Source organism: Lathamus discolor, chromosome 3 (assembly GCF_037157495.1).
Source record: "Lathamus discolor isolate bLatDis1 chromosome 3, bLatDis1.hap1, whole genome shotgun sequence".
In the NCBI taxonomy this organism is placed as follows: Eukaryota; Metazoa; Chordata; class Aves; order Psittaciformes; family Psittacidae; genus Lathamus; species Lathamus discolor.
In genome coordinates this window covers 44,212,113-44,229,950 of record NC_088886.1, presented here as the reverse complement: position 1 = coordinate 44,229,950, position 17,838 = coordinate 44,212,113, and the positions used below count along the sequence as shown (strand labels likewise).

The 17,838-nt window shown below is 41.8% G+C and overlaps 2 protein-coding genes across 3 annotated transcripts; one reads left to right on the top strand and one right to left on the bottom strand.

Moving 5' to 3' along the window:
* Window positions 1–626: 626 nt before the first annotated feature.
* On the bottom strand, window positions 627–14,961 carry SLC16A14 (solute carrier family 16 member 14). 2 transcript variants are annotated; one of them, XM_065672662.1, is made up of 6 exons: window positions 14,832–14,961; window positions 10,303–10,432; window positions 9,741–10,017; window positions 8,909–9,052; window positions 4,372–5,367; window positions 627–2,747 (listed from the first exon to the last, which is right to left on the bottom strand). In XM_065672662.1, the coding sequence occupies exons 3-6, from the start codon at window positions 10,000–10,002 to the stop codon at window positions 2,599–2,601; spliced, it is 1,551 nt and encodes a 516-aa protein (XP_065528734.1). In that variant the 5' UTR covers window positions 10,003–10,017; window positions 10,303–10,432; window positions 14,832–14,961; the 3' UTR covers window positions 627–2,598. The 2 variants fall into 2 exon arrangements, with proteins under 2 accessions (XP_065528734.1, XP_065528735.1); XM_065672663.1 differs by lacking the exon at window positions 14,832–14,961 and adding an exon at window positions 14,664–14,774.
* LOC136009928 (sterile alpha motif domain-containing protein 1-like) lies at window positions 14,189–15,034 on the top strand. The gene has a single exon (XM_065670411.1). It carries the CDS (start codon window positions 14,189–14,191, stop codon window positions 15,032–15,034), a length of 846 nt encoding a protein of 281 aa, XP_065526483.1.
* The last annotated feature ends 2,804 nt before the right edge of the window (window positions 15,035–17,838 follow it).

Sequence of the window (17,838 nt, the reverse complement as noted above, 5' to 3'; positions counted from 1 at the left end):
GGATATTTTGTTCTACAGCTATATACCAATGTTCTTGAAGCATTTGGTGACTGTAGATCTTTAGATAGAAGAAGCTGTTTAGTATATTCTTTCCTCTTTGCGACTATTTCCTTTTAGGACAATGACATAAATATCATTATGTGCATAAAATACTGTATTCATAAAATTTCTGTTCTGTTTAATAAAACACTGTAAAATGTAATTTTGCTTTAGAGAGGTGATTTTAAGAACTACAGTATGTGAGCAGAGCTGCTAAACAACAGACCCTCTTTTCTCACTTTCTGTCAATTTACCAGCAAGTAATTTTTTCTTAGCTTGTGCTCTCATAACAGATTTAGGAGTTTCAGGTTAGGAAACTAGAACCCATGGAGTCAATATGGACTGACTGAATATTAGTTTTAAATCCTAATTTAACTTGATTTTGACAGGCCACCTTCTCGTCTCCTTGATCCGCCATGTATCTGTCCCTTTTGCTAGAAGAAATAAGAATTATTTTCCAGGAAAATACTCATTTTTAAGCTTCAAAAAAAATAAACTTAATTATTAAACAAACAGAAAGTGAAATTTTGGGTAATGTCAGTTTATTCCATTATATGGCCCAGTAAGGACTGCTATAGAAATGCGGATACCATAAATGAACAACTTATTATGCATTACAGCAATATGCAAATAAAGTTGATCTTGACAAAAGACAGTGAAGATCATAAAGGGTACATATCTTTCAAAAAAAAAAAAAAAGGAAATTGGGGGAAATCATCACTTCAATATATATTACACCAATATAAGATAGCGCAGTTAAAATAAGCCAGCAGTAGCATTCACACCAAGAAGACATTAAACCTGTAACAAAAGAACTGATGTGAAAGTGTAGTTTACATGACCATTTCCTCCAACAAAAAGGCTGATTTTAAGACATTGCTGACTGTGTGTTCACAGCATGTGTTGCAGTTTGCTGTCACCTCTGTTGTTTTAACATCAGTTTTAAAGGCCATACATAACTATCCTGTATGACTGAACAGATCTAAACCTTAAAGTAGTCTGGGGGTTTCTTAAGGTTTTCTTTTTTAATTTGGCTCATTTCAGTGACACATTTTAAAGTATGACCCTGCCAACAGTTGTACAAGTATGAAACTATGAAGCAGGTGAATTGCAATATAGAACAATACAAAATGTGTTTCAGAACTTTTTGTTAACCAACCTTGCAGTTGTCAAAAAGATCTGTATAATGATACCGTTACATACTGAACTGTTTCCCAATATTTGTTCAACATAATTGAATAGTATCAATTGCTCCTAAAGATTTCCCACAGCATGTGTCAGTGTTAAACTATGAACTTGATTTGTCACAATAAGCTTTCAGAAAGCTAGCAGGAAAAAAAAATCGGTGGTGACCTTTATTTGACAGGAAAGTTAACATCAGACTCATCTCTCAAAGCTGAAAAAAGTGTGTCCTGCGCCACCATACAAAACATTCTGCATTGATTACCAGATATTTCATGTCAAAAATCTTAATTTGAATATTTTAAATGGTCTTTAGCTCTGCCATGCTCTGTATTATCTAATTTTCTAGTGAATAAACATCTCAAAGGTGATCAGTCTTAGCTCATGGTGTGCATTATAAGCAGCAACACAACTGCTCATAATGTAACAGGTTTTGTTATCAATCTTATTACAACAAAATTTAGTGTGCTGTAGTCCTTTTTAAAAGTATATTTGGCCAATTTTGCCTAGCTGTCTTTCTTTAGTAGTTTACTTGACAAGTCGCATGGGAGGAGTCAATTGCAATGTTACAAAGTTCTACAATACCTCTAATTGGTAAAGCAACCAGAAACTTCCAACTGTTTCTGGAAACATTTTCCAGTCTGTGAATAACAGTAGTATTTTTCATATGTTGCCTGTTTCTGCTTTTATGTTTTACTTCAGCAGCATTAAGTGTTACAGCATTTATAATGCAGCCTATGTATTGAGGATGGCTACTTTATTATGCAGTTAATAATTTAAAAATCCTTGAAGAAGAGAGTAATTTCAGAAAACATATAAGTACGTTCCTTCAGTTTTGCATCACAGAAATAGTAACTTCAGTACACTGAATTAACTGAATTACTGTACTAGCATTTCAACAGTACTTGACTAGCCAGGTAAGAAATATAGTAATTTTCACGTACTCAGTAACTAATCTTTTATCAGACAGAATACATAGTAAGAAGGGCTTTTAGAAATCATTCATATCCTGATCAAATTCTCTTATAAGACCAGTGTAAATCAGAAGTAACTGCACTGCAGTCAATGGAGTTTCACCGATGGGTAGTGGTGAGCAGTAAAAAAGAGAAGCAAGGGTACAGGCTTCTAGAATTGTTTCAAGTTTAAAAGACTAGCAGGATGCTTTTAATCACTTATTTTTTAGTTCTAAAGTAAAAGATCTTAACTCACTTAAAAAACGTGTTTTTAATAATTTATTAGCATTCTGGTGCACACATTTGCTTTTCACTGAAGTACACTTCAATGTGGGGGTTCCATAAGAAAAACAGCTTCATAATGTCATACAATAGAAATGTGAAAACAAAGAAAATTCTGTAAAAAAACCTCCTGGAATTTGTTCTATGCTTGTGCTTCTTCGGTAGATTTTTCTTTTGGTTGTTTCTTTTGAATACAAGGTTGTATAAGTAAAAATACTATTCCCACCATGTATAGCAAGCCAGATATGTAAAAAGAGTAGTCATATTTCTGTGTGATGTCATAGATCCAACCTGCAAAATAAGGACAAAGCATGTTTGTTACAAAGCTTGACAACAAGGTACATTGCATGGGAAAACATGAAAAAACTGCACATTTCTTTCATGACATTTCTGTCAAATATATAGAGGGGTTTTGTGGAAAAAAAAAAAGAGGTGGCAACTGTCTCCTCCTCTAGATGCCACAAATGGAAATGTATTTACAAAATCCCTTGTTCATTCACCAGAACCCCAAACCAGTGCAAAGCCTATTCCCTTCATTTAAGTATCATGGAAAACTTAAAATAGGATTCTAGCTATGTGCCATCCTAAGAAGCCAAGCAGCCTTCTCTCTAACACTGTACATTTTTCAAACAAGTTGTCACAGGTCTGACTTTAAAATAGACATTTTGGAATCCCAAACCAATTAGTTCTTCCACCATGCTACTGTTTCTGTAAAATGCCCTGTACTGCAGTTCAAATGCTGTGCTTTGTGCAAGCAAATGCATTCCCCATAGCTTTCTCAAAGACTTGTATACCGATAAAAGACTTTTCAAGAGATCCAATCTCCGTACTCTCATGCCAACCTTAATTCCTCTGCAAAAATACATTAAAGTTACTTCAAAAAGGTTTGAGGGCCCAAACTGGCAAAATTTCCTCATGTCATGCTGGCTGCATTGCAATGTAACCTCAGGTTCAGAAGCTTTTTTTACACCAACTAATTTGCTTCATTACTAATGACCAAATACAAAGACATGTTCAGCACAGACTGAGAGGTGCTGGAAGAATATATGGTAGCAAAAGTGCTGCTTTTTCATGGGAGTGAGTGAGCGTTCTTATAAATCATGTCAGTTCACTCAAAGGTGAGAGCATTCTCGCTCTTCTTGGTTGCTTGTGTTTCTAATAGCTTCAGTTCAGCCTCCTGCCATCCCTGGTCGACCATGGCCATTACTCACAAGGTCTAGCTGAAGTCTGGCTATAGTATTGACAATCAGTACCTGCATCTCTTCTGTACTTCTCCACCTCTTTCTATGAGAAAACTTAAGAATGTTTGTTTAAGCCTAAGAAACTTAACGGACAACGTATGTACACTTCTACCCTCTGCTATGCATGGCAGTAAAGAGATTATGAGCAACACAGTCCCCAGAGTAGATATTTCTGGATGAAGGATGGCAAAGCTAAAAGTTAGTTAAATCAACACATCTATTGGCAGCTTAGAGTGGTGACACCCAAACACACTTTATAGTTCTTAGGGGTAATGCTAAGGTACAGACACCTGCCTACCTTGAAAACCATTCATCATTTTTTCATCTAGATAGAGGCATGAGTATGTACAGTGCCTACACAGCACAAAACACATTTAAATAGGTTGCACGTTTCTTATTGTAAGAAGGTGTATAATATTTTTAAGGAAACATACCATTGAAAACATAGATTGTAATAGATTTGAGGTTCTTTGCAAGGATTGTAATTTGCACTATGTGAATAGTGAGATGGTACCCAGCAGATGTGACCTGTACATCTACGCAATGTAAAGCTGGATGTTACCACCCATTCTAGAGCAGCTGTAATTCTGTTAACTCATATGAAAGCTTAATAATATAATGAGTCACACAGTTATTATACAAACATCTATTGGTCAGCAGTTTGAAATTTTTACCTGCAAAGGGTGGTCCAAACAATGCAGATATTCCATTGGCACAAATGATGATGCCATAAGCATTTGCAAGGTGTTTAGTTCCAACTAAATCTTCAGTCACAACAGGCATTAGAGAAAAATATCCGCTAGAGAATCCTATTAGAGCACAAACCACAGCCAGGCTAACGTACGTTTGCATTAGTGGCAAAGTAAGAATGCAAGTGACCAGAGTAAAGTTAGCCATGAGGAAGACATTCCATGTGCTGACGCACGGGAGATCAGAGATGATTCCAAGGATCACTTTACCGAAAATATGAACAATGGCTATAATGGATGTCAAAGGAAATATATTGTTCTGACTAGACAAGTTGTATTGCTTTACTATTTCTGGAAGATGAATAAAGGGAATGACAAAGCTGCTATAGGCAAACAAAGCCCAAATTATAAAGGCCACAAATACTCTATTCGTAAACAGTGATGCAGCTCCAAAGTAGCTGGAGTACCATATTGCAAAGCCCTTCCTGACTGTAACTGTCAGCTGGCTCACTGTCTTAAGAATGCGCAGTCCATACATGCTCCTTCCATCTCTGGATTTACCTCCAGATTCTATGTGCTGAACACTGTCAAGCACTTCTTCATTTGTTGCCTCTTCTTTTCTTTCCGATTCTTCACCAAGGACTCCATTAGATTTTATAGTCTCTGCAGAATGGGACAGAGCTTTTGCCTGGTTATCTTCACTGTTACTTCTTACAACATACTTTTCACTAACAACGTCTTTGGGAAAGAGTGGTCTCATAAGAGCCCCGCAGACACAAAGGTTCAGGGAGACGGCACCCTGGATGAACATGGCGTTCCTCCAACCAAACTCAATGCAGAGGTACTTCAGTAATGCAGTCATTAGGAAAGCTCCAAACCCCGTTCCTGTGGTACTGAGTCCTTGTGCAAGCGCTCTTCTCTTCTGAAAATACTGCCCTACCATGACCACTGCAGGTAGATAAACCATGCCACTTCCAACGCCTGTGGAAACAAAACCCAAAATCAATCTGAATTTTTTACTAACAGGATAAAAAGCAGTGAAAACCACATCAGTTTTATTCCTAACTTGTGCACAAGCATAGTGGTGAAAGCGAGAATAAACACTCAATTCTCATGTTAGCTTTCATTTCCCTCTTACTGCAATACTCATGCCAGTGAGAGCACAATACTGCTATTTAACTGCTGGGAAAACTGAAACAGATGGAAAACAAAACGGCTGGAAAGTCCCAAGCATCCCACAATAAGTCAGTGACGGTTAATGTGGGGGACAAACATAAAGCCCTATTTTGAAGTCTCTGTACTTGTAACACCTGCATCTGGCTGTATCAGCAACCAGAAATTGCTTAGTGGGCACATCTTGTTGCTTTTGCCCAAGTTCACCAGCAATGAAGACCCAAACTGAGTTTTTGTTCATGCTTTGTAACTGTGGAGCCACAGTGACCCTGACGTGTTTCAGAAGTAGGCACAGGGGGGTTAGCCTGGTGCTGGGACCTTGGGTGGCTTCAGGGTTTCTCTCTGGGCACTCCAGGGAAGTCCAGGCAGGGCCACGCAGTAGCTACACAGGCATATTCTTAAAGGGCAGACCTCTAATTCTGCAGAAAATCCCTCACTTGTAGTTTAAAAACAGGATATTGATAGTACCCATTTCAAGCAGAAAGTGTTGAGAGTTGTGCAAATACATCATTAAAGGTAAGAGTTACCCAGCTTTTCTCACAGCAAATTCCTGACGGAGAGGATTTGCACATGAAGAGGTGGGATGCAGAAGGATTTGGACTGGAAGAGGTGTATGCAGAAGATGCTTCCAAAATCACTGTGATCATAATTTAGAAGAGTGTTTTGGGTTTAAAAGTTTCCCTAAAATAGCTGGTAACGTAGCTGTGTGCAGCTACATTGGAGAAAGAGCAGTTTATTCCAGCAAAGCCTGAAAAAACCCCACCTCAGCATCACAGCAGTGTACCATGGTCAGAGCTGACCTGTTTTGCCTGTTAGAAGTATGTAATTCTTTGCTATGTATATACATGATCAGGTTGAAATAAGCCATTTTTTAAATTACCTTTTCATTCTGTGGACTACAAAGCAAAACATAACCCTGCTCCATGCAAAGACATGCCCTCTCCACAGGTAAACACAGGGCCACAGGCCTCCCCACTCCTTTTCCTCACAGGTTCATGACCATCATCATGGCAGCTGCATGGCTGGCTCTGCTCTCCCTGCCTTGCCCCACACAGGGCATCAGTGGACATTTTGCCCCCCACCCCACAGGGATTCCCTCCTGCCAGGGGCTCCAGCACCCACCTGGGGGCTCCCCAGGAAGGGTGAGGGGGAAGAAGGTTCCTCTGCCCTACTGCTGCTGCAGGGAAGTGAGCCAATGGAGCTGGATGAAGGTGAGGGGACAAGGCTGTGAGGAGATGGGGGTGGAGAGCCACGCTGAGGTGAGGGGCACACTGGGGATGGGAGCTGAGGCAGCAGGATGGCTGCTGGCAGGGGACAAAGCTGGGGTCGTAGGGACATACTGTGTGAGGGCATCTGGCACAGTGGGTCACCACCAGGGAGGACAGAGCCGTGAGTAAGCCCAAGTGCGCTTGCATGGAGGCCCAGAGGTAATCGAAGCAGGAGGTGGCCACCATAAGTGAAGAGCAGCCTTTCATCTAGCAACCAGGAGAACATGAAAGACGCTTCCCTGAGGCGGTGGTGAGTGAGGTGACTGTGAGCAAGCGGATGGGAGTGAGTGGGCAGGGGCTAAGGAAACGAGTGAGTAAGATTATGAGTGCAGGGACGATGAGTGAGGGGATGGAAAGCGAGGACGTGGTGAATGGAGGTCTCCTGGAGCTGGAAGAAACATCTCAGGCATCTCTACACTGGTTTTGTTCCTGCAGCAGCATCTCGCAGCTACACCTCATCAAAAAATTTGCCTCCGCTTTTTTCCGAAAATGAGTTTTTCACCCCTCTTTGAGTCCACTGTATAATCTCTGCCTTTTTGTCTGGTATTTTGTGCATGATCCTTCTGAAAAGCAGCAAGGCCTGAGAGAAAAAGTGCGTAGATTCCTGTCTGCTTGATTATATTCTATATATATGGAAGCAGAAATTGCAGAAAGGGCAGAACCCTGCCTGTAGTCATTGTTCTTTGCTCAGGAATTTACCTTACTGAAATCTCTGCTATGGTGTTATGAAAAGTCACCACAACAATCCTTGCTAGTTTCATTTTCGTTTCCATCCAGAGAGCTAGATAAAAAATCATGTAAAGAAATTCTGCAGGTACCTATGAAATTCTGTGAAAGGATAGTCTGAGGGAGTGGAGGGTACTGAAGCTGTTATTAGTATTGCAAACTATTTGGTTTTTTCATCACGCATCTGTGCGTCACATACAACACAGATACCGTGCTTCATTTGCAAACATAACTGGCCATGTTATCCGTGGAGTAAATAGCATCTCAAGGCCCCTTAAATTGCTCCGTGTTGCTCGGATTATAATCAAAGGCCAAATTTTGTATTTCTTACTTGGATCACTTTAACATTTTTCTTTTCTATTAACAGTATAACTTTTCAGAAATGAACAGTGAATAAAACGGTGTTCTAAGTAGATAATACTGGTTTCTTCTACATGCCCTGACAGTGAGTGGGCTGGGGTGCACAAGAAGCTGGGATGGGACACAGCTGGGACAGCTGACCCCAACTGAAGGGACTGAAAGGGTATCCCATACCAGATGGTGTCATGCTCAGCAATAAAACTGGCAGAAAGGAGGAATGGAGGACATTTGGAGTTGCAGTGTTTCTCTTCTCAAGTAACAGTTACACACATTGAAGCTCTGCTTTACTGGAAATGGCTAAACATCTGCCTGCTGATGGGAAGCAGTGAATTAATTCCTTGGTTTGCTTTGCTTTCGCATGCTGCTTTTGCTTTACCGATTACTATTTATTTATTATTTATTATTATTTATTTATTATTATGGGGGTTGGAACTAGGTGATCTTAAGGTCCTTTTCAACCCTAAGTATTCTATGATTAAATTGTCTTTATCTCACTTTTACCCCTCTGAATCTCTGCTCCATCCCACTGCAGGAGAGTGAGCGAGCAGCTCTTTGAGGCTTAGCTCCCTTTAAAATGGGTTTTGAAGCAGTACATAGTTAGCATGACCTGGTATTAATGTGGAGCAACTTCTGTAGAAAACATTTGTGGTTTCTTCCTGTGAAGAAAACAGGAGCTAGCTAGATTCAACACTGCTTCAACATCTTTAAATTCCACTTCTTAGAGTTTGGGTTACATTAAAACTTCTAATTAAAGATGTCCTCTAATATGTGTGCTTGGAAGAAACTGACAATACCATCTTTATATTGCAGATTTGAATGACAGCAGAAGTCACTGGGCCCAAACCAGTGAGTAAATAATAAGTTTTCTGAGGCTGTAAGGAGTGTGAAAGTTGGACTAACTTTGCAGTGTAACTTCCCTCTTTATGCACCCAGATAACCTTCAAAGGAATGAAAATATAATTGAAAGAACTTTCAAACGCTAGTTCAGCTCTTACCGGCTGTCACTCCAAATGTAAGGAAGAGGTAGTGCACATCTGAGGCATAGGCACTCAGTATCCAACCTAGAGCATTCAGTATCCCTCCGATTATAGCTGTCTTGCGGCACCCACACATGCTGATGAATAAACCAATGAAAGGACCTGTTAAAAAACATGGGAAAATAGTATCATTATTTAATTCTCTATAATGTTTAATAAAATTTTCACAGAAAGACTCAATGCTTTAAACAAATGTTAAACATCAGGCTGCTCATGCAATTCATTTCATTTTCCCCATTATTGTTTAAAATCATTGAAAGAAAAATTCGACCAAGCAAGCAAATACTTAGCAAATACCCACAAGACATAAAATCACAGTTGCCCTATGAAGAAGGGAAGACAGAGATGTGTATATACATGTATGCACAAACATACCCCTCCAGGTATCATTTTGGGTTGATCCAACCATAACTTAAAAGACAAATTTTAGTTCAGCTGCCGAACTGAAATATAAACTGACCAAACTCATTATTTTCTCCTCCCAGATAATATCACATGGAGGACCACAGCCTTCACTGATCATCTGTCTTTTTAATTCTAGTGAGACCTTGAAGTCACAGCCATCCTTTCCTGCTCATGCTGTCTCCCGGAGTAATTGTCTTCTCTATCATCTTCCCTCTTGTTCCCTTTCTCTCCCTAACTTGTAAAATTTGTCCTGTTGACATTAAAAAGGCAACTTGGGCAGCTCTGCAAATAAAATGGAAAACTGTAAGAAAACACTTGAGGGATGAGTGGCAAATATATTTTAAAAATCTTACATAGTTTTGAAATAAATTAGGCTGGAACGTACCTACAATAAGTGTAATGCCCATGCTGAGGGAACTAACCCATGCTGTTAAGCCACGACTTTGATTAAACTCTTCAAGCCATTCCATGTTCAGTATTCCAAGGGCCATTTGGGACCCCATAATAAGTATGTGCACAAGGAAAGAAGAAAGCACAATCATCCAAGCCCATCCTCCATCGATGTTTGGATTGGGCTTAATTGGCTTACTTCCAACTTTTGAGTCATCTCCAAAATCATATCCAATATCCTCTCGACTAGCATACATTTTTTCCAAGGTATTCTGAAACAAATGCAGTAAATACCTTCAAAATACGTACAAAATGCTCAGATTTTGTTGTTTGGTTATATTGAATAGCATAAATCACTAACATATTTCACCATTGTTGTTTAGTGCAATTGTAAAGCGAATACTGTGTTTTCACTGATTAAATGTAAAATGCTTAGAAAACTCTGCAATTAATGGAGTGGGGTTTTTTTGTGTACTTAGTATCATGGCTGCCTATGCAGGATTATTAACAGGATGACAATAGGCTGTATTATTTCCATTACTATACCCTTAACTTACTTTTAGGTGGCTGAGAGCACTCACTCTTCATGGGTTGACAGGTCACGAAAAAGACTGGTCTCTCTCTGTATATTTCTCTTCTGTATTACCTTCTGCTGTCCCAGTAAGATTTGTATTCAATTTCGTAAAGCTTAGGAAAAAAAAAAAGAAAGGAAATCCTGAAGAGGCAGATAGGTGCAGTTGCCACCTCGTTTCAGAGGAAACCAGTTTTTAGATGTATTTCTTTCTTAGTAGTGGAAGAATAACAGTGAAGACAGAGAAAGATAAAGATTTAAGGTTCCTGATTTTCAAAATGCTTTGCTTACATAACTTGTAACAAGGGATTGTTACCACCTCTCTGGCAAGCTTTTCATTAGAGTCAGCTTGACAGCTTGCTACTATGCTTTTAGTTCCACTGTTTTAATCCGTATAATCCTACTAAAACCAAAGAATTCTTCAAAATCAATGTCAATTCCTATCAGAATCAAATTGAGCGGCAGTTATGTGCTTAGGTGGGTGTAGGATCAGGCCGTAACAACCTAATTTGATTACTTTGGTTTCTTCTGTTGTTACTCTAAGTGAAGACTGTGACACAATGTGAAAATCATTTCAAAACCATTTTTAGTTGATTAACAGGCAAGTGGCAGGACCCAGTCTTCCCTCCATCCTATTCCTGCTGCAACACATTGAAATTTTACCCAACTGTGGAACACCAAATAGGTTTCCATGGATACTAGAAATGTAACAATACAAATTACCAGAGATGGTAATTTTTTGTCTTCTTTTCTTCTCCAGAGAAATAAAAAGAGCCATCGGCTTCACAACACTCAAAAGGGAGAAGAAAGTTGTCAAAAATTGACTAAAAAAGCTGTTTATGTATTTTGTGAGCCCTCAGAAGGCAGGGCTAGTTCCTCGCTATTGGAAACTGGCAGTGAACAGAACAACTCAGATTCTGTACTGAAAATTTGGGCTGTTCTCTTTAAATATATGAACATGTTTTGCTTCTCAAGTCACTAACTTTCCAAACTACTTTTTTCTTACTGCTAGATAAACACACAGAGAATGCCTTGAAGTATTTCATACTAATGCATCACTGGAGTCAGATCTGATTGATCAAAGCTACCATTTCTTCCACAGAAACCAGTGAAAACCTGCCAATATATGTAACCTTTCCTGACTGGCTGCTGGGTAAGTTACCTTTGTAGTTAAGTGACATATATCTCTTACAGTACAGGTAATAACTAAGGGCAACTTGAAGATGTAGGTTCCTCCAAGAGCAAACTGGTTTGCCTCATACTGTGGATTGGAGCTAAAATGTGTTGTACTCCTGGTATGACATTTTCACAGATGGATACTGCTTTCAAGCTAAGGTGTCAGTAGTCCTAACTCGGCCATGGAAGATAATTGGTGACAGTGAGGAAGAACAAGAACTGGGCACATTTAACACTTGCTGCATGAGGAGATAAACTGGGAGCAACTGTTGAGTCCACACCTCGGTGACACTAGAAACACACACTGAAATGACTTGTTGGCTCTATCTTTCCAAATGAAGAGGCAGAGAGAAGGGGGCTTATATTTAAAGGACCTGATAGAGGTACCACAGGGTGTTTGAGGCAGGAGAGGTAGCAGGGCAACAAGACAGAGCCATGCAGTGGTACAGGGTTTTTTTGAATATGAGAGGATGGCCTGGGACAGCCTTTGTTAAAATCGTACTTCATTCTTCCTCAGCGGTAGGTCTTAAAGATGACATCCCAACTCTTTCCTATTAATGTACTTGCAGCTAGATTCCCCATTGATGTTGTTTAAATGACTACTTATGGATGATTCAGCCAGCTCACAAGAGAGAGAAATACTAACTGCATAAAGGTAATAAAGGTAGTGAATAACCATGCTAATGGGAAAGAATGAGAAGCAGCAGAATGAAGACAAATTGCAAGCTGTTAAACATGCTCTGTGCAAGATTAATGAAAATGTATGATGGATATTACAGTACATCTTTGATAATGGAAAACAAAATTATGTAACTGAAGATTCAGAGTCAGGATTAAATGTGGAGCTTCACCTTTCCGTTTCATGCTTTTGACTGGTTTTGTGTGCACCTGAATACTAATATTGAATACAAAAGTTTCTTTTTTGAACATGAAATATATATACCTTTAATATATTTTAAATTATTTAAAGCAAAAAACTATTGAGATGCAAACATGTGACACTCATCTTTGCAATATTACTGACAGAACAGGCTTAGATTGAGTAGATGCAAGTTAATGTCAAGCTTGCATCAACCCCCACAAATCTTCAGAAAATGTATGTATTTTCCTTTTGAACTGAATTCCTACTTATTGCTACTTTTATACTACTAACTTGCCACTAACATCACAAGTTCAGAGTACTACACTCAAAAGCAGGGAACGTCATGTCCAATAATTGCTCAAGCTCTCAGGCTCTGGAAGAAGCAAGGACTGTATATCTGAATCCTCTCTCCAGTATTGACTCACCACTCTGTGACCCATCACACCTAGGAGAAATGCACTTTGCCTGACCTCAGCCTTCTTCCCACACCACACTGGCATTACAGTGCCAAGAACAAAGCATCACAGCAGGCAAAGAAGCCTAAGGGGCTCTTTGCAATTGTGAAATCCTTGAGAAACTGCAATGAAAACCACAGCAGCTGGTTTGTGAAGCCAGCCACATTTCCCCAGTGAGCAAGGCGGTGAAGACCCCCACTTGCAGCAACAGTGGTGGAATACAGCCCCTCTCAAGGGACTATGTTTAAAGTCAGGGGAACCCAAATTTTACTTTGGTCACCTGGAGAATTTCTAGGGGTTGGGTGGGGATTTTCTTTTCAGAAAGTCCTTTTACATTGTATGCACAAACAATACGCAGAGCTCTCTGAAAACCGGACCAAACATTAATGGCCACAAAGATGCTGAGCTTTCTTGAAACCCTGACTCATGAGCTATTTTAGGGACAAATGCAGGTGCTGTAATACAACCAAAGTTAGCAGCAAAACACCCAAGTCTGCTGTAGCGTCGCTGTAGTGGAGCTATGGCTCTCTGACTTGTTGAAATGGATCAGTGAAAAACATCTGATCTTGATGTAAAAAGTCCACATGATGAATAATAATTTACATATACTTGGCTGACTGCTTCCAGTACCTGATTGGCTCAACTATAGCATAAAATCATAGTTTAAAGGCACTTCCAATGGATAACTCCTAAATGCATTATAAATAGTAATGGGTTTTGCTTCACAGTGTTCGCAGTAGACATGCCACATGTAACTATTTGTCTTTTGAAGACATAAAAAAAATAAAACAAAATTGTTAAAAAAGTAGTTTATTTTGGGTGCTGGAAGTGTTGGCAGTCTAACTTTGGCTTGCTAATACACCTAGCACTTCACTGGTCAGTGGCTTCACTGGACGTGTGGATACGAGCAACTTCTGCAGATCCCAGCACGTAACTGTGCATGCCCAGGAAGGAAGAGAAAACCAGAGAAATTAGACGCTTAAAACGCTAATCTAATTGCCAGGGACACAAGTTCGCATGAAGTCGTGGCCAGCTGCTTTCTCAGACTCGGCTCTCCCGGAGGCAGTGTCCCAGGCCTCACTCACACCTCTCTGGGAGACCCTTCGATACTGCCCTGCACCGGTGATACCCACCAGCGGAGCGGTGCCGCGGCCCCGGGGGTAGCCCCAGTAGGCTCACAGAGTAAATTTTTCTCCCCGTGGTGCCAATGGAATAGGCAGCTCGCATGAGGCGCTCTACCTCTGTTCCGTAAACGGTGACAGGATGCTATAGCAGCAGACCCAAGGCAGAGGACGTTCTTCCCCCCACCTCCCACCCCACAAGATAATGAATGAGGGAGCTGTACACGTTACGCGCTCCCCACCACTCCAGTTAAGCTCATGTGTCCAGAACGCTGCTCAGAAGGGGGAGCAGGGGAAAACAGCGCCTGTCACCAGCGCCTGTGGCGGGGGCCCGGCCCGGGCTGGGCCGCGGCTGCCTCCCCGGCCCGCGGGGGCTGCGGCGGGGCCGTGCGGCGGGGCGGTGTTGGGAGGCCGGCGCGGCTGCAGGCGCCGCCCGCCGCAGCACAAAGGATGACCGGTGGTTACCCCGCGGCCGCGGCGCTCCCAGCACAGCGCGGCGCGGGGGGGCCGCCGCCGCTTTCCGCCGCCCCCGGGCAGACCCGCGGTCCCGCTGCCCCTCACTGCACTGCACTGCACCGCACCGCACCACACCGCACCGGGCCAGCCCAGCGCAGCCCAGCGCAGCCCAGCTCGCCTCTGCCGCAGGCGGCGCGGCTGCTGCGGCTTCTCCCGCCCGCACCCGTGCCGGTGCCGGTGCCGTGCGGCGGGTCCCGGCTCCTCCCCAGGTACTCACCGCGCCGGGCCCCGCCAGCGCCGCAGCCCCGGCCCCCCACGGCTCCGAGCCCCCGCCGTCAGGCAAACCCGCGGCGCTGCTCCGCGCCCCTAGAGCTACTGCAGGCTCCGGTGTCCACCTGCGCCCGGCTCCGCGCAGCCGGCCGCGCCAGCTCAGCCTCGCCCCTACCCGCCGCCCCGGGGCTTATTCTCTGTAGAAGTGTGGCACCGGCCGCGGGCCTCTTGTCCCGCGGGCAGGTCGTCTGCTGCACCGCCTTGTCTCCATTCCCTGCAATTTCAAATCTCCACGCTCTTTCATTCCTGCGATACCGGCTAATTCTGGTTTGGCGGAGGAGATTGGCAATCCTCTCACAGGCACACTCTTGTGGCTGAATGAAGTTTATTGCTGCACAGGTTATCACTGGAAATCTACATCTGAGAGACAGGATATAGTCCAATAAAATCAGTCAGTATCAAGATTTTGATGCCCTTTGGATTGTATTTACTTCACAGAGGCTGGTTGAATTTATGTAGTCAAGCCACCATAAGAATGAACCTTGAAAGCCTTATGGTATAGTACCTTATTTGTGCAATAAGTAAGCTTCAAAAATATTCCCCCCCCTTAGGAGCAGAGTTGCAGAAATATGCTCCCACTTTTTCCAAAGCAGCATCCGGACCCCAGTTGTATCTTTCTGAACAATCTGACATTAATGAGGTACACATTTTGCAGTACATTCTTTTGACTATTTGCAGATAATTTACCAAGCTAAAGTGATTGTATGCCACTGTACAAAACTTTCATCACCAGAGAATTTGTGTCGTACAGCAGTGCACTGGCTGTTGAAGGAGATGTAAGAGGTAGTTTGAGAGAAGACAAAATGAGAAGAGACCAACTGGAAGGTTATCATGGTATTATACATGCTATCTATGTGCATAACTTGGTCGTTGACAGTCTCATTACAGAATCCACAGAATCCCAAGGGTTGGAAGGGACCTCAAAAGATCATCTAGTCCAACCCCCCTGCAAGAGCAGGGTAACCTACAGTACATCACACAGGAACTTGTCCAGGCGGGCCTTGAATATCTCCAGTGTAGGAGACTCCACAACCCCCCTGGGCAACCTGTTCCAGTGCTCTGTCACTCTTACAGTAAAGAAGTTCTTCCTGATGTTAACGTGGAACTTCCTATGCTCCAGTTTACACCCATTGCCCCTTGTCCTATCACTGGATATCACTGAAAAAAGCCTAGCTCCATCATCCTGACACCCACCCTTTACATATTAAAAGAGAATTGGTTTGGGGGTTTTAAAAAGACTTCTTTGGGGGACTTTACATTTTTTTTCTCGATTTCTGTTTGACAATACTCTTTGGCCTATCTGTCATTTACACAAGCAAATCTCATTTCTGTTTTTCATAAATGTTTATGTTCCGTCATATATCCAGTCTGTCACATTTATTGAAACACTTTTATCTGGTTTTGGTTCAAGTGTGTGGAAGACCATGGGCTATTGCTATGGCTTCAGTTTTTACTCAAATCTTGTACTTTGCATTGTAGTCTTAAAAAGATACTCCTTTTCCAGAATAAATAACTAGTCTAGTGTCAGATACTTGTGATTGGGTCCATTTACTTCTTTGTAAACAAAACCAGATTTCCCTTTTGAAAAGATTATGGTGTTCTGAAGTATACATGTTCCTCAGCTACTTTGTGTTTTACAACACTTTGCCCAAGTGTATGAGCATTTTTATCCCAGATTTCAACTTTGGCATTAGCTTTTTGGCTGGAGTCATGTTTCTTAGAAGTTTTAGTGATAGGGACTTGTAATTTGCTGTTCACTGGCTAGTGGTATTGCCCAGGTTTGAGACACATGCGTTTTGATTTGTGAATCATCTTACATGCTAACATACTTTCTTAAACCTACCGCAGAAACAGATCTACTGTTGTGGATTGTGGGATGACTGGTCACAAAATTATTTGTTTGACTGGCTGTTAACCCCAATTTCCTCTAGTACATGAGATGCCACCTGCATGCTTAAATCCCTGTGGTAACAGAGGTTCTGTTTCTACAGTTTGGTCTGATGGAGAATTCACTTAGCTGTGTCATACTGCATCAGCAGTTCTGGTTCCTATGTCATTGTGGTTCTGGGGTAAAATCTTGGCTTTATGTTGTCTCTTGGGAAGATGAGTATGTATGGATCTACTTGAATTTTAACCATTAAATTGTGCAGATACAGCAATGAGGGTATAAATTGTGTTCAATAAGTGTAAAAGTCTGTTTTGTAAGAATGGGAAGGACAATTCTGCAATATCATAAACAGTCTGGAGTTCTTAGCAAGGATGCGTAAAGTGCCTGATCCAATAAAATAAGATATAAACCAAGTCTGACAGACCCTGGTGCCTTAGAAATTGTAACTGTATAAAATGGTTGTATGGCAAGCTGAGTAACCCCAACTGAGAAGGAAGGATGTTTTACTAGTCTCTTAAACATTATGTTAATTTATGTCAAATATAACTTAAAGAGAGAGGGGGCAGAGGGATGGAAAGAGGGAGGGAGGCAGGAGAAGAAGGAATTGGTAACTTCATTTTACTTACTATCTGGGGGCCATTAGGGTGGCTTAGACTTCTGTGGTCAAAGAAGGGGTGATTGGAAAGGTTCTCTAGGGTCCACCCAGTCCAGTCCTCCTCTGGAAGCAGGACTGTGACCTGCTGTATTTCAGGTCAGCCATGGCTCTGTCTAAGCTGCCCCTGAAAGCCTCCCATTATAAGACAGCCTTTCTGGGCAGTATGTTTCTGTGCAGCACCACCCATGCACAATTACATGCATCCAGTCACCACTCCAGTGGCTCAGTTTGTGGCCTTTGCTCCTTGTTTTCCTATTTGCTATGAAGAAGAATTCAGGTCAATGATCTTTGCCTTTGAGTAGTTTTAGATTATCAGATCTGCCCTTATTTTCTTCATTGCCAGGCTTTGCCAAGCCCAACTTCTTCAATATCTCTCCACAAGTCATATGCTTTAGGCTGCTTACCATCTCGACAGCCCTCTGCATACCCCTGTCCTGTTTCTTAACATCCTTCTTGAAATTATTCTTGAACCGAACCCCGAACAGGATCATTATTTCAGGTGTGGACTCACTAGTGTTGACTAAGGAAGGATAATAATTTCTATTCATCTGCTGTCCATGCTCCCTTCCTAATGTAGCT